Source organism: Lactuca virosa, chromosome 4, assembly GCF_052849685.1.
Source record: "Lactuca virosa cultivar CGN04683 chromosome 4, Lactuca_virosa_CGN04683_v6, whole genome shotgun sequence".
In the NCBI taxonomy this organism is placed as follows: Eukaryota; Viridiplantae; Streptophyta; class Magnoliopsida; order Asterales; family Asteraceae; genus Lactuca; species Lactuca virosa.
In genome coordinates, this window is record NC_136429.1 from 134,670,240 (window position 1) to 134,687,749 (window position 17,510).

At 36.1% G+C, this 17,510-nt stretch overlaps 1 protein-coding gene across 1 annotated transcript; it reads left to right on the plus strand.

Annotated features, from left to right (window-relative positions):
• Positions 1-15,349: 15,349 nt before the first annotated feature.
• Positions 15,350-16,183, plus strand: LOC145105072 (uncharacterized). Its single transcript, XM_079042210.1, has 3 exons — positions 15,350-15,464; positions 15,535-15,888; positions 15,993-16,183. Exons 1-3 carry the CDS (start codon positions 15,350-15,352, stop codon positions 16,181-16,183), a joined length of 660 nt encoding a protein of 219 aa, XP_078898336.1.
• The last annotated feature ends 1,327 nt before the right edge of the window (positions 16,184-17,510 follow it).

Consider the following 17,510-nt stretch of genomic DNA (forward strand, 5'->3'; position numbering starts at 1 on the left):
ATGATTAGAAAATATCATCTAATTTCATTTTAATGGTATTTTAGTCAATTAACATAAATTTAAAAAAGGAAAATTGCATATTTTAAGGGATAATAGATTCTATTGATTTTAAAAATCTGATTGTAGTGATGATATTTCTCGGATATTCTGACAGAATATATTTATCAAAAATAAAAATATTCTTGAAACATAAAACAATAAAAATATTTTTGAACCTATTTCTTGATCATAACTTTAAAAACTTCTTGGAGAATAACAAATTCTTGAACCATCAATTGAAGAATAAAAACAAAAATTAAATTAATTCTTATAGAATACGGGTAACAATTGCTAAGAATTACATTTATTATTAAAGAATAAAACTAAAAAAACTTTCAAATCGGAAAAAAAAAACATCAAAATCTAACAAAGACACTAATACATTCTAAAAGAATAATGTTGCTAAGAATCACTTTCAATTTCATTGTCCATTCTTCAAGCATCAACTGCTTATGTGGAAACAAATCCAATGCATAAATCAGTGAGAAAATATCCATATTTCATTCCAACAGAATTGGAATTCGTGATTCCATTCTAATAGAATTGGAATTCAATATTCAGTTACGGTGTGCATTCTGTTGGAAAAATATCCAATGTAAAAAACAATTTAATAAGAATGATACTGTTAGACATTCCAAGATAGAAACTCGTTCATTTTCATCAGCAACATCTAACTCTCTAAGTTCAGAAATTAGTTGATTTCGGCTCTCAACCACCTGTAGAAGTAAAATCCAATTTAAAAGTAAGAACACAAAAATAAAGCTACTATTGCATTACAGAGAATACCACAACAAAAACAACGAAACCCTAAATCTCATAGGAATGGTGTAAAAGGGAGGGTAGATATGGCCCCAAAACCTTCAAATCAAATAAAACCATGGTGGGAAATTTTGTGTAGCCCTCAACATTTCACTTATAAGGGAACTCTCAGTTCACATCATAACTAATGTGAGGCAAATGACTAATTCCAACCTATAAATAATTATAGGAACCCTGTAGAACTAGTCCTTATTTCCCACTTCTCACATAAAACTCCAATTCCGATAAAAGTTAAAGTAATTGCATTGCCCTAGTTGAATATGAGGATGGTGAAACAATAGATTATGTGCAGTTAAAACTTCACTGACCTAAATCGAACAATCAAACAACCAAACAACCAGTCAAGCAGATTAGGGTTTACCAGATAGGTCTCCTCATCCGAATTTGATCAAATCTATTAACTAGCTAGAGTAATTTTTTTTGTAAATTCGAACAATCAATAAAACACAAACGGAATCTGTAAATGATAGTAGTATGAAGTGTGCTTTTGCTCCGAATGAAATGAGACGAAACCCACACAGATTTTACGAATTAAAGCTGGAGTTCAATATCAAAATATACAGATATTACCAGGTGAATGGGGCGAAGGAGAAGAAGGAGGGGTTTCTAGCACCATGTCTTGAAGGGAAAGAAGAAGATCGAGATAATCACTGTGTGTTGACATGATGGATTCAATGGCTTGTCTGATTCATCTGGTTCAGACGAAGAAGGCACTGGTAGCAGCAATAGCGTCGCAGCAGGTAACAGAGGCGGGCTACATATGATCATAACAATGAACAAAGGCGATCACTCATCGAGCCCAGAAGGAAAAAGTCAACGAACGATCATCGAGAGCCTGATTAGCATAATCCCACCAGAAAACGATAGCGGGTCGTGTATTCGATCTTGTTCACTTTCGGTGGTTTTAAAAAGCCGACGATGGATGGAGAAAACCTAGGTAGCTGAAGTCAATGGTTACCATAATTATATGATATTATTTGTGGGAACTAATTATCAAATTACTTATTTACCCTTATTTATTTATTTAATTATTTGTTTTTATTTTAAATTTTGATTGGCCCACATTTATGTATACAATAACACAATAATTACTTTGAATACCTGAACCTAGCTCTATACAACACATCAGCTAATTGCACATTCATAGTGGAACATATAACTAATACATCATTTATTTCAAAATATGTATATACGTATGCGTACATGTCCATATGCATTTCAATATATGCATATGAGTGTATGCCTTATATGCAATTAATATTTGATTATATATGAATAGATGTGTTTTCAATATATGCATATGAGTGTATGCACGGATGCATATGCATTTAATATTTGAACATGAATAGATGTGTTTTCATACGTGTGTAGACATTTTACATTTCAATATGTTTATATCTATATTCGTATATGCATATGCATGTCAATTTATCTATATACTTATGTGTAACATGCAATGTTTTAAAAACCGGTTTTTTAGTTGAACCGGCATGGTGATTGGTTCCGGTTCAACCGGCGGGTCAACCGGTTTCTATAATTTTCATAATTTTTTCTATTTTCCTACACATACATACATATATAAATCATGAATTTGACGTTTACTAATTCAAACAATAAAAATATACATAAAAATAGGTTGTAGATCAAATCCAAATACATTAAAATAACACATAACAATAAGTTTTAGTGTTTTACATCAATCCATATACGTCAAAAAGAAAATAAAATATAATACCGAAAAACTTTATAACATTACCATATGTTTTTATTTTGAGAAAACTAAATAGATTTGAAAAAAATCACCAAAATGTAGACATTAGCGTAAAATAGTAATTAATGTTAGACATTAGCGTAAAATAGTAATTTATAGTGGAAAATTTATATACTTTTAGAAAATAAAATAATCCAAAAAATAAATGAATTGAAATTCGAATATAGATAAAACAAGTTATCATTAGAAGTTAAATTGAAATTCTTTGAGTTAGATATGTCGATAAATGCTATTTCTTCAAAATTATCGATTAAGGAACCAAACTTGTAGGTATTATGCATTCAGAGGTGAATTAATGTTAGACATTAGCGTAAAATAGTAATTTATTCTCATCCGAACAGTAATACTTTATATCTAGTATGACTGAACTATACAAACAAAATGTATAACACATTTCAAATGAGTACTCATTTTTTATTGGACATTCCAGTGGTGGGGTCGGCTGATATATATATATATATATATATATATAAATGAAAAGGAGAGATAAATAAAAACAAGTTATAATTTGAAGTTAAGATGATGTTCTTTGAGTTAGGGGTATTAGAAAATGTCATTTTATGAAGTTTCCAAATAAGCGACTAAACTTGCCAAATCCATGAACCTTATGTTTGAGCTATCATTGAATATGTTTTAAGATTTAAATTGGTGATAAATTTATATTGACTAGTTTTAAGTAGAAATCATAAGTGAATAAATCTTGTACAAGTTAGTGTGACATTAAAAAAAAATAAGGACTATAGACCGAAATAATCATCATTCATGGAATCCTTATGAGTTTTGAGTAATGAAACAAGGTTAGGATGCTATTTTAACATCAATGTAGGTATTCATGAGCATGGTTTATCATTTATTGAGTTTTGCGTTTCAAACCCTAGATATGATAGTACTGTGATTTTCATAATCATTATTTGTTCTTTGTATGTCTTAATGATAAAAATGTGTTGTATATCATCAATGTATCACAATTTTCCTTTTGAAATGGTTGATTCCACCTCTAGTGTTGAAATTGTGGATTTGTAACCCTATATTAGTGATAGGTTATACGCTAGCCATTAGAACTTGTATACAAGCTTAGATTTATGATTTTGAAGCTAGTTTATAACCTTAAGGTTAAGAGAGTAAATATTATGTATATGTTGTGCTTGTTTTATGATTCAATAGATCGTATGGAATTATAAGCCTAAGTGGTAATTACAGTAGAATCCACCTTTATAATGGAATGAAATGATTTGTTTATGATATGTTAAATTACAATTGTGTTTTAATTCACTAAAATAATAACTTTTAAGATTGGAAAAAATGATAAACAAAGAATTTAGCTTATAATCTCCATCAGCGGATCCATGTCTCAATTTCATGATTAACATTGGAATCTTGGAAAAGGGAATGAAATCATGAAAAAAGGGTTGGAATGTGAATAAATTACAAGTTTCAATCATTTTAGAGGGTTCAAAGATAATCATGAAGCTATAAGAAAAATCCAACTATAGATAATCATAAATTAATTGAAGACTTAAGCCTTTACGTGGATGATATATGTCTTTGTGGGTACACCCTTGAACTCTTGAAAACATTTTTTCATTTAGTGGTAAAGGTTTGAAACAAGTATTAAATGTTAGATAATAATCTAAAGTGACTAGAATTTGATTTGAAAATGGTTGAAGGTAAATTGGTCAAGTTATAGAAGATTAAAAGTACTTGATTGGATTCAACTATGTAAGGCCTTGTAAAAGGCTTCGCAACAAGATCAGAATTGGACAGGAAAGTTTTGTAAAAAAAGATGCAAAAGCGCAAGGCCATAAAGATCGGTTTACAATCCCTTGTATACCACTTGCAAGCCATTATAAACTAGTTTGCAAGTCCTTGCAAACCTTACTATGAATAATTAGTTTGATTGTTTGAATTAGACCATGTAGTGATGATTATTGATGGGTTTATGTGTGTATGTGTTCTTTGATCATTCAACACCTAGTATAACTTGTTTAATATAAGTTTCATACTTAAGGTGTGGTTATACTCATAAATACACATTTTTATATTATTGTGTTCTTTATTTGAGATTTTTTCTCTATAAAACTTTTTGTGTTATATTATATGTACTCCTTTGACCAAATATTTTCAATAGTTTTAAAATAACTAAACAATATTTTTTTTATCACGAGTTTTCTAATATGAATATGTGCATTCATACTAGGTGGAGTTTCGGGAGTGTGAGGTCCAAACTTTGAGTTAGGAAAAACAGCTAAAAGGGTTGAGACCCAGAAAAGCATCCTAAAGGAAATATAGAGATAACTTGGGGAATGGTTCTAGCTACCCTCTTCATTGGTTTTATGTGTGATAGTCGTATGATTCCTAAATATAGTTTTTGGAGTATCTAAGTTAGATCAAAATCCTAAGTTTCCATCAGTTCCTGATAGTGAAAATGTATTATTGAATGTACTGGTTTAGTTAAATTTGTGTTTGAATAAATTATATTGCATGAAGTAAGTTTTTATGATAAAGAAAGTATTACAACAACACTTGATATTTCATATATTTCCTGAACTAACAGTTCAAGGATTTTCAACTATTTTTTAGGAGATTGGCCTTATACATGAATTGGATCTAATATCCATAGTATTTAATGGGTTGACTCCAGGATTACCTCACTAGGGTTTCCAAGCGTAGCTTCTATTTTGACGTGTATTTAGATTAAGATCATGTATGGAATGATGGTTAAGTGTATGAACATTTTGAAGGTCATTAGCTTGTAATGGTTAACATTTACCTTTGATTTGTACTAGTTTGCTACTACCATGCACAAACTTGAAAGCTAAACATTTTAAGATTTGGTTTTATCATGGTTCAAACCTTATTTTCCACAAAATTACATACTTAAATGATTCTTTTAACTTCAATTTTATTTTAGAGAGCTAACTTGTAACGCCCAATTCTCAAGTAATTACTTAAAATATAAAGGGTTTATTGATTTTGTGAGTTGGACTACTACGTTGGGCATAATCATGGTACGTTAGGCGTACCATGGCGAACCTTGGACACATGGCTTTCCCCTAGTACGTTGGGCGTACATATGGTATGCTGGGCCTAGTCAAGCCAGGGGATTACCCTAAATTTTAGGGTTTGGACCCTATTTAAGCACCTTATGCCCCAAAGTTTCTCTCATTACTAGCCTCCATTGTCCCCAAAGCATTATCTCGAAACCCTAATCCCATTTTAGAGAAACGTGAGCCTTGTGTGTGTTTTGGTGTGTGTTTTGTTGCATCTTGAAGAAGAAGAGCTCATTAGAGGAGGATTAGTTTTCTTGGAGCTTGAAGATCTAGAACTATCTTCACCTTTGAAAGCTTCTGGAGGTATAAAGCTGCAAACTTTAAGCCTCCTTAGCTTAGATCTGGATTTGGGTTTATGTTTGGTATGTTTCGGTCCCTTAGTTTGGTTCTTGTGAGTATAAGTTACTCCAGAACTTGTATTGGTCATTTCTTGGTATTTCTGGAGTTGTAGAATCATAAAAATGGCATGTTGATGGGTTAAGCTCAACCATGCATGATTTGATGGTCTTAATATGAAGTTAGAGTATTATAAATTCATGTTGGGCCTCTTTGAGTCATGCAAAGGCTTCAAGTTGATGACTTTATCATTTAATACATTTCCCTAGTGCTAAATCTACAATTTGGACGTTTGGACTTAAGCATTAAGTGCTTAATGTGAGTTTTAGCATTTTGTGGAGTACGCGGGGTGTATAAAGGGGTACGCTCAACGTAGTGCGTTTGAGCCCCGATTTCGCTGATGCTGTATAACCTTGTACGCGGGGCGTACTCACTAGAATCCTTATTGGGCCATTTCTTAGGCTTCAGTTCTTTTGGGCTTGGGTCATGGCTTGTTAGGCCTAGGGTAGGAAGGATAAAAGGGTCTTTTACCCTTTATGAGAGGATTGTGATTGGAATTTAGTTGTGGCTGTTACCCTGATAACTTATTTGAGTTAGTTTGAATGTGTTCAATTGAGGAGCCATCGTAGCAGCATTTGATTGTGTGTATGTGCATCATTTGATTGAGGTGAGTCTTGTCATAGTGTTTTGGCGGGTCAAATGCACCAATGTCGGCTCATTGATTATTGTTATTTGAATGCTAACTGTTTGTGTGACTCTTGCATGTATTGTATGTGTTTGCAAGTATATCGGGCGGGGCCCGATGCTAGGCAGGGCCTGATGAGTGTGTTGGGCGGGGCCCATCGCATGTTATTGATAGATCTATATTGGGCGGGGCCCGATGTCGGGCGAGGCCCGATGGATGTTGGGCGAGGCACATTGTATGAATGGTATGAGGTATTTTGGGGAGAACTCACTAAGATTTGTGCTTACGGTTTAAGTTTTGTTTCAGGTACTTTCGGTTCGAATGGGAAGGGCCCAGATTCACTGCAACGTGATAGATGCCATTTTATGCATCTTTTGTGGTAGTTTTTATTAGCATTTAGCATTATATTTTGTACATTTGCATGTCATTTGTTTAAATATTGTTCGGCTCATGTCTTTTATCATAATTCTCAAACTGCTAGCATTTTTGTGTCATTTTCAGATAAATCGAGTGGAGCGGTACTTTGGGAGCAGCTAGACGCATGTTTGGAGCTTAAATGGAGCTAGAACTTAAGAAGGCTGCAAAGGAATAACATGGAGTGCTTAAAATGAAGAATAGCGTTTGAAACGAGCCAGAACTCAGTTTCTATGATCGCATTTCTCCTTTTTGCGATCGCATAAATGCAACGAAGTTTTGTAGGGTCGAAATAAGTCATCTGGAAGCCATCTAAAGAGAAACGAAAAAATCTACGATCGCATATATCAATTCTGCGATCGCATTTCTTACACAAATTCTCAAAAAAATTTAGATTTGGTATCGTACTTCATTCAGACACAATTCTTGAAGAAACCACGTTTTTTGCGATCATATAAAACCCTTCTGGGATCGCATTTTTGGCCCGAAGTTTTGAAAACGTTGGAAATAACGTCGCACATCACTTTGGTGCAAATCTAGAATTTATCTTAAAATCTACGATCGCATACCTGAAAACTGTGATTGCCTTTTTCGGTTTCTTTCTCAAGAAGCTTCCGTCTTGCATATAAATACAACCCTTATTGTCAAATTAGAAGTTTAGACGAATCCAGACGGCAAAAAACACTTCTGAAGGCGATTTCTGATACCTTTCAGCGATTCCTGAAGATCTGAAGGTGAATCATGTCATTCACTTAGTTTAGAAGATTATTCGGTTAGTATTTATTTTTACTAGTTTAGATTCGTTTTTAGCCATGTCTGGCTAAAACCATGGTTTTCAGTTCTACATTAGACTAGTACTTTTCATGTGATTAGTTTTCAGATCTGGTTTTCATTTTGTGTTTCTATCTAGATTTTTTCAGTTTTGAGCTTAATGAACGTTTGATTTTTAATTCTTGTTAGTCTGATCACCTAGCTAGGGTTTTTATCATTCCAGTTAATCAGTTAATAGAATTCGTAATTGTTCTTGTCAACTGGTAATAAGTAACAAGTATCAGATTGGTTCCGTGTTGGGATTTAACTCTGATATAAACTGTAAAAATCATATTTTTACGCTTCCGAGCTTGTGAGAAGTATTGGGTATTGCTGGGAATTTTACACAGATCATAAAACTGCTTTTCTGATTTAAATAAGAGCTTATTTAATTGAATAGTAAAAAGTTATGATTAATTCAAAGAGCTTGTTTTGATTAACTAATTTTGGTAAAAGAGATTATACTAGATCTTGTTTGTTTTTCTCAGTACCAGCTTAGATAGAACACATTCTGAATAACCAGATCTAAACTGATTGCATGATTAGGAAAGTCGCAGCGGAATTGAAAGTGTTTTTTTTTTTTAAATTTACGTTTAGTTTATTTTCACTGCAAATTTTTAGTTTTTAGTTTAATTTAAAAAACCCCCCTTTTATAATTTATGCTTTATTGACTAGAATGTGCCTGATGCAACCTATGTGCTTGAGCATTCGACCCTGCTTCCCTATACTATATTTCTAGTGCAACCAACCGTGAAAATCTCATTTGCTTAATACACATGCGACAGCGTGTTAACAAATTGGCGTCGTTGTCGGGGACACGGTGCTTCTAATAGTTTTTGCCAAGAAATTTTCATACATATACACATTTAGCTTTTCATCCAGAAATTGAAAGGACTACAAGAAACCGAAGAAAGAAGTAGAAAAGAAAAAACAATCAACTGGTTTCTTTGGTTCATCCTCTTCACTACCACCAGAAATCTACACACCACAAGGCACTCCCTTGTGGAACGAACCAGACCCTACTTTTTCATATTTTTCGAAAGTACCCCCATCTTCACCTTCTAACATCCCATTTAAAACATACTCCCCACCCTCCTCAGTCAAATCAGAGCAATCAGCCATGAGTGACGCGGGAGAAGAAGTAGGAAAGACTCTCGGATAATGGGCCACACAAGAAGTCAATCAACAGCCACTCTGCATCACATTTCCAATAGCCCAGAACTTCGAACTCACATTTGGCCTGATACATCTTCTTCCCATATTCCGAGGTCTAGAAAATGAAGACCCACACAAATTCATCAAGGAATTCCATGTGGTTTGTTCAGGAATGAAGCCTCATGTTGTCACTGAAGATCATATAAAGTTAAGGACATTCCCTTTTTCAGTACACGACTCAGCAATAATGGTTGTACGAGCTCCTATCCAGATCGATCACCACTTGGACAGAACTTACAAAGCTGTTTTCAGAGAAGTATTTTCCAGAAACATGAGTTTCTAGTATCAAAAGAGAACTCCTTGGTATTAAACAAGGAAAAATAGAAGCTCTACACGCTTACTGGGAGAGGTTTAAAAAGTTGATAGTTCGTTGCCCCCAACATCAGATCAACGATTATCAGCTCTACAATTGTTTCTGTGAAGGCCTGACACCCATGGAAAAGCGTCTGATAAATGCTTTCAGGGATGGTTCCTTAGGTGATATGACACCAACTGAAATCTGGGAGCTGATCGATAAGTTGACGATAAAGTCAAAACATTCTGGAAACGAAGACGAATGGTATCCAGATCAGCCAAGAGGAATAAAAGAAGTCAGCAATGCCCATCTGGAGTCTTAGATTTCTAAACTGACAAAAGTTGTTCTGCTCTTGACAAAGGAAAAAATAGTTCCAAAGAAATCATGTGGAATCTGCTTGAAGACGGAACATCCAACAAATATGTGTCTGCAACTGCAAGTGGATACAGTTGCTATAAAAGCTGTCAAAGGCTATCATAACAATTATCATAATAAATTTCAGCAGAAACAACAATATCAGATGCCGCCCGGATTCCATCAGCAACGAAATTATCAGCCCAACTTTCAGAATCTGAATCAACAAAATTATCATAGTCAAAATTTTCAGAACCAAAATTCACATCAGCAACCCAGTAGTTCCAGTGTGACCTTAGAAGATATTGTAAAGAGTCTTGCCATGAGCACTCAAGCATTTCAGAATGAAACTAGAGCCAGTATCAAGAATCTGGAACATCAGGTGTCTCAACTTGCCACTTCTGTGGGTTGTCTGGAATCTCAAGGAAAGTTACCGCGCACATTGAGAATAATCTAAAGCACAATTTGAGTGATATTTCCTTGATAAGTGGAAAAAGTTATGGAGACTCAGGCGCATGTGAATCAGAAAAAGAATCTGATGAAGAATATGAAGAAGGTCTGGTTTAATAAGAAGATGTAAAAGAACCAGAAAAATCTGATGAAGAGGAATATGAAGAAGTGTTTGATGAAGAAGATGTTGAAGAAGATAAAAGAACATAAACTCCACAACCAGGGAAGCCTAATCTGAAGAAGTACAAGCCCCTACCACCCTTTCCATCAAGACTGAGAAATACAAAGCGTGAAAGAGAGGATGAGGATATTATGGAAATTTTTCGTAAGGTTGAGGTAATTATCCCATTTTTAGATGTTATCAAACGTATCCCTTGATATGCCAAGTTTCTGAAAGATTTATGCAATTCAATGAAAAAAATAAAATTTAATGAAACTATCAAAGCTGGCGAAAATATTTCTGCCATTTTGCAAAAGGGTTTACCTCCAAAGTGCAAGGATCCGAGAATTTTCTTAGTTCCTTGTAAGTTATGGAACCTTAGTCTTTCAAATTCCATGCTTGACTTATGAGCTTCAGTCAATTTCCTTCCCTTTTTTGTTTTTGAAAAATTAAAGTTGAGAACTTTATAAAAGAATGGAACAATTATCCAGTTGGACGACCACTCGACAATACATCCAAAAGGTGTATTGGAGGATATTCTTGTCCAAGTGAATAAGTTGATTTTTCATGCTGATTTTATACTCTGTACATGGGTAATTTGGACATATTAGATACAAACTCTATCATTTTGGGAAGACTATTTTTGAAAACTCCAAAAACAAAAATGGATGTTTTTAATGGCATGATTTCAATGGAGTTTGATGAGGAAGTGGTTAATTATAAAATTAATGATGATAATTTTCATTCTGATAATATTTTTGTTAATTATTGGGGTACCAACAATCCTTTATCTAAGGGCTGCTGTGAGTTTTCTAATGTCTCTATGCAATGAATATTTGTAGACAGAAATTTATCAGACACGTCAGAAGAGCTGAAAAAAGGAAATCTTTGGGAAAAAGAAGTAAAATTGCATGCTGAAAAGAAGTTATCTGAATCATCAGAGAAGGAGCTGAAAAGAAATAAGATTGGGGAGGTGAAGGAGAAGTTGATTTCTACTAAGGAAAAATCAGAGACGAATCTGAAGAGAAAAATGGTTTTGGAGAAAGAAACGGTGGGAGAGATGATTTCTGATATGAATCTGAAGAATTCAAAGAGAAGATTTCTGGAAAGAAGAAGAAGATCAGAAAACGAAAGAAGTCTAAAAATCAGAAGAAAAACTTATCTGAAGACAATCTAGAGTCTTTCCAGTTTTCTGAACAAGTTCTAGATCCAACAATCTTGCCATATCTGAAGGGATCTGGAGTGACAAGGAAGAGAGTTGAGCTTCAAAAAAATCCCAACCACACCAGTTAGCAAATCTGGTTGGGCAAAGTCGAGCCAACAACTTTAAAAATGGGCAGCTTTCTGGGAGGCAACCTGATGAGTTTTTTTTATGTTTTTAATAAAGAGATGGTTGCAGTTCCAAGCAAGCTTTTGGAAATCATACGATCGACAGAGTTGCTGAAATTCATATTTTTCGTCAACATTCATCGTCAAAATAAGAATTTCTGCAAACTTATCAGGTACATTCATTCCTAGCTGCACCTTTTTGCTTTTATATGCTTTATTGAGTTGTTCATTCCTCTCCGAGCATTGACGACAATGCATCATTTTAAGCTTGGGGAGGGGATTAGTGTGAAATTTTGCATTTTTTGTTAAAAATTTTAAAATTTTCAGTTTTTTAAGTTAAATTTTTCAAATTTTATTTTTCTTCTTGCATTATATTTTCTGCACTGCGTTTGCATATATAAAAATATGAAAAGTCCAAAAATGGTTTCCTTTTTATTTTTCTGTATTCATAAAAGAAAAAAAAACCAAAAAGATCAAATTTCTAGTTTTTAATTTTCTACATTTAAAAAAAATCAAAAATTTTAAAAAAATTTATATGAGATGAGGATATTATTTACATTCGATAAGATGAAGTGTGATAGGAACCGAAAATAATAGTCTCCTTACAATTAATTTTAAGAATTATCTTTTAATATTAAAAAGTTTTTTAAATGTTTACGAAATATGAGCAAACATAAGAGTCAGATATTTTTTATAATGGAAATGTGGGATGGAGAAACGAACAGTGTTTTAGAAATAATTTCCTTAAATGGCATAAAAGGAACCCAGATTGGATAAACCTTTTCTTTCCTTGAAGTATTGACCCTACAGTTTCTACGCCTTTTGAGGTTGGGAAAGAACTCTTGTTATAGCCACACAATTTATTATCATATTTGAAGTATTAAAAAAATGGTGGGCCGCAAAGTAAAATCCACGCCTAGTCAATATATATGTTAGAAATGGTACATCAAGAAACTTGAAGAAATCTGAAATTCAAAGTCAAATCCAAGTCAAGTTCAAGTCGAAATCAAGAAGCAAGAAAGTTAAATCTGAAGAGTTGATCAAGACAAAGAAGATGTGTGGTATAATGAGATAGATCTTGGATTTTCTGTCTATAATGGAGCTTACCGCGTTTACTGGACGAGTTTGGAAAAAAGGAGGAGTTGGTCAAGCTAAGTTATTATTAACGAATTTTCGTGAAATTAGTTTTAAAAATACACTGGTTTCACAAATTTTATTCGGCGTAAAAATTATTTGATCAAGCTTGGTTTGACTTATAATATGAATTCTGAATCTGCAATAAAAGTATTGAGACTGTTGTCTAGGTAGTGATTTCATTGGAGCTTCCTCGTTGTGAAATCTGATCATGTGAAGAAAAAAAAGAGTGAAGTATTTTTAGTTCAAGTTTTTAAATTTCCTTTTATTTATTTCAATTTTTTAATTATTTTTAGGTCATCTACATCTTTCCATTTGTTTATAATGTTTAATCTTTTTCTTACTTGAGGGCAAGTAAGGTTTAAGCTTGGAAAGATTTAATAGGCCTACGACAACGTGTTAACACAGCGCATCCATCCATGTTTACGCACTTTTATGATTTTGGGATTGTACTCTGATAACTATTTTTACTTGACATATTTCCGGATGGTTGGTATGAATATATGATGGTTTTGGGTTGAATTAAAAATGAAATTTTTACCTAGGATTTTTGGGACATTACAAGTTGGTATCAGAGCCTTGGTTTGAGGGATTCAGACATATTCTCAGGTTTGTCTGAACTCGAAGTAAGGATTTGGTAGAATTTTCATAAAAATAAATGATTTCTAAAAAGGGATACTTCTAGAAAGAAGGGTATGATGCATGCAATCGGCCGAGCTCAAGTAAAAGTTCCCAAAATACCCATGCATGTTTTTATTTTTTTCAATATGTGAATATGTGAATAGCATGCTAGATTAGGTCTAAGGATCTCCTTAGGATTTTATGATAGGAGAGATGCCTTGTATGTTCAATGTATGTGCCTTTAGAACTGCATGCTAGTATGGATTACTGATGATATGTTAGGATGGCTTGTAAGGCAGTGGTTTGGTTAGAACTCGATGCTCGAATGTTGCTTGCTTTCTGCTTTTAGGAACCACTGTTAGTACTAGCTGACTACCAAGTGAATACGCTAGGTTGCATGTTACGGGAATTAGATACTTTTAGAAGGTTAGGTTTAACTCTATTTCGAAACTCTTTTTTGAGTCCAACCATTATAGTGTGAGACCTTGCAGTCAAAGAATTATCTAGTGACTGTGGCATGTAATTCTATCCGTAAGGTAGTTAGCGGGTGTTAGTGGGAGTTTCCTCTGCAGCTGATGGTGGAGAATGGTGGGAGGGGAGTCCTAGGAGAACATAGGAAGCATGTTAGCATTAGCAGATGTGTGGGTTATTGGGGTTATGGGATGTTGAGGTCACTTAGGGGAATCGGGATGTTTCTGGACAAAAGTACAGATAGGTGTAGAAGGTAGCATTGGACCGGTACTACTGGAAGAACATGATATGTACTCGAGTCAAGTGAGTCGCTAGGATACTAAGGGACCCATTTGGTGTGAGATTCTTCGAGTGTTTTTTGATGATTTGTATGGTTTATTTTTCAGTATGGTGGTCACTCGAGGTGGTTCAAGTCCTGGTGAGGGATCGGTTTGGGCTCTGGAGCCGGACCCTTGGGTGATCAAATGTGGGAGTTCATTTCTTCTGAGATTACCCACAACATTTTAGAGAATATTCCTATGATCTTTGGTACGATCGAGGAGGGTATCATGAAGCTTTTGGATGAGCATCTAGGCGCATTTCACACAGAGGTGATAACTATGGTGGTTGCATTCTCTCTAACATTCCGAGAGTTTCGTGCCAATGGGGTTCTGAGTTCTTTGGAATGAAGGACCCCATTGTGAGCGGACGATGGTTAGCCGACATTGGGAAGGCCTTCCAGACTAGCTTCTGCCCCGAGGAGTGGACTATGCCTTAGGAGGTGAGGTAATTGAAACGATGTCTTGGGATGATTTTGTTACTAGATTCAGGGTTGAGTTTGCACCCGTGATTGAAGTTCAACAGTTGGCGAGGGAGTTTCAAGACCTTCGCCAGACTACCGAGACCGTGGCGGAGATCACCACCATGTTCTGTGAAAGAGCTTTTTTGGTTCCGCAGTATGTGGCAGATGAGGAGATGAAGAAGGCTCGGTACCGTGATATGCCGAAGGATAAGATTCGGGAGTTTGTGTGTATGTCTAGTTGCAATACATTGGATGATATAATCGCTTGGTCTCGCAAGCGGGATTGATCTGGAGACTGTAAGAAAGAGGATGACGGTTCATGCATAGGTATTGGAGGGATCGAGGAAGAAGCCCAAGACTATAGATTTGAGATCGAGGGGCCAACAGGGATGGGGTCGGTGCGTCCGGTATGGCCAGGCGCACAAGGGGGCTTATAGGGCGGGTGGTTCTGGATGCTTCAAGTGTGACAAGACCGATCTCTTCAGCAGGGATTGTACTGCCACCACCACCACCCAGGGACCAGGTCTGATTTGCTTTCAATGCAATCAGAGGGGCCACAAGAAGGCCAAATTTCCAAGTTTGGTAGTAGGGGGAGCGGTGGTAGAACCCGCTCCGATGACATTGAGGATTACCAATGGCCGCCAGGGCAAGGCAGAGGCGCCAGTGGTGAGGAGTCGAGCTCTCCAGCTGACATTCGAGGAGGCTTGCACAGCTTCAGACGTGGTTACGGGTATGTATTATCTCCCTATTTCTTTTATTGTTTTTATGTTTATGATTATTATATGATTGGTGTTATATAGGTACGTTCCTAGTGAATGGTGTTCCAACTTTAGTTATGTTTGATTCGAGCGACACCTGCTTGTGTGTGTCTCTTATGCTTAACAATAGGTTTGGTGACGCTCCATGGGAGCTTGATTATCCACTAGAGGTAGAGAATATCAATGATCGTCTAGTGCGAGTATCAAGGGTACATCGAGGTTGCGCTCTGGAGTTATTTAGCGATTTGCATCTGATTGATTTGGTTTTCATTCCTTTGCGCGAGAGCAAGTTGATCGTGGGAATGGACTGGTTAAGCCCTAATAAGGCAGTGATAGACTGCAGGCATCAGTTAGTTCGGGTTCGAACCCGAAGTGGTGGAGAATTGGTTATTCATGGTGAGGGTGCTCAGCTTGGATTGACTCTTTGTTTAAATACGAGAGCTAAGAGATATTTACAGTAGGATGTTCTGGTTTTATGGCTTATGTGTTGGATACCATAGAGAAGAAGAAGAGGAATATTGATGAGGTTCCGGTTGTTCGGGAGTATGCGGATGTTTTCCCGGTGGACCTGCCCGGAGCGACTCCGGAGAGGCAGGTGGAGTTTCGTATTGATTTAGTTCCTAGTGCAGCCCTGATTGCCAAGGAACCTTATCGGTTGGCTTCGGCGGAGATGCAGGAGTTGTCTACATAACTGCAGGAGCTGTTATGCAAAAGATTTATCAGACCGAGTAGTTCACCCTGGGGAGCACCGATATTATTTGTAAAGAAGAAGGATGGCTCCTACAGGATGTGAATTGATTATCGGGAGCTGAACAAGTTGACGGTGAAGAACCGTTATCCGCTTCCGAGGATTGAAAATTTGTTCGACCAACTTCAGGGCGTGTCTTGGTTCTCCAAGATTGATTTTCTTTCAGGTTATCATCAGATGATGGTTCGAGATGAGGATGTTTAGAAGATGGCCTTCAAAACTCGTTATGGTCATTACGAGTTTGTAGTCATGCCTTTTGGGCTCACCAATGCACCAGCAACATTCATGGATCTCATGAACCCGGTTTGCAGACCGATGTTGGATCGTTCGGTCATCCTGTTTATTGATGACATCTTGGTCTATTCTAAGACCAAGGAGCAACATGAGTATCATCTGCGAGAGATCTTGGAGATTCTGAGGACGGAGAGGCTATATGGCAAATTCTCCAACTGCGGTTTCTGGTTGCGCGAGGTGTAGTTTTTGGGGCACCTTGTCAACCAGAAGGGTATATTGGTCGATCCTTCTAAGATTGAGGCTATGATGCAGTGGGAGGTTCCGAGATCTCCATATGAGATTCGGTGTTTCCTTGGTTTAGCTAGCTATTACCAGAGGTTTATCAAGAATTTCTCTAGGATCGCAGTTCCATTGACCAGGTTAACGAAAAAGTCTACTACTTTCCGTTGAGGCCTGAGCAGCAGGCAGCGTTTGAGACCTTGAGGCAGAGGTTACATGAGGCTTCGATCTTGGCCCTCACAGAGGGTGTGGATGATTTCGTGGTATATTATGATACATCAATCTCAGAATTGGGTGGAGTTTTGATGCAGAGGGGTCGTCAGATAGCTTATGCTTCAAGGCAGCTGAAGCCTCATGAGGCGAATTATCCCTCTCATGACTTGGAGCTGGGGCGGTTGTGTTCGCCCTCAAGATTTGGAATCATTACTTGTATGGGGTTTGTTGTATCATTTACACGACCACAAGAGTTTGAAGTATTTGATGGATTAGCTAAATCTAAACATGAGGTAGTGCAGATGGCTAGACGTGGTAAATGATTATGATTGTGATATTCTTTATCACTCGGGGAAGGTCAACATGGTGGCCGATGATCTTAGCCGCAATTCGGCTAGCGCACCAACCAGGGATATTTTTTGAGGATGACGGTGATTACCCCAATCTTAGAGCAGATTCGAGAGGCTCGGGTCGAGGTTATGAAAGAGGAGCATTGTAAGAGTGAGCGTATAGTGTGTCAGGTGTCGTCTTTTGATTATGACAG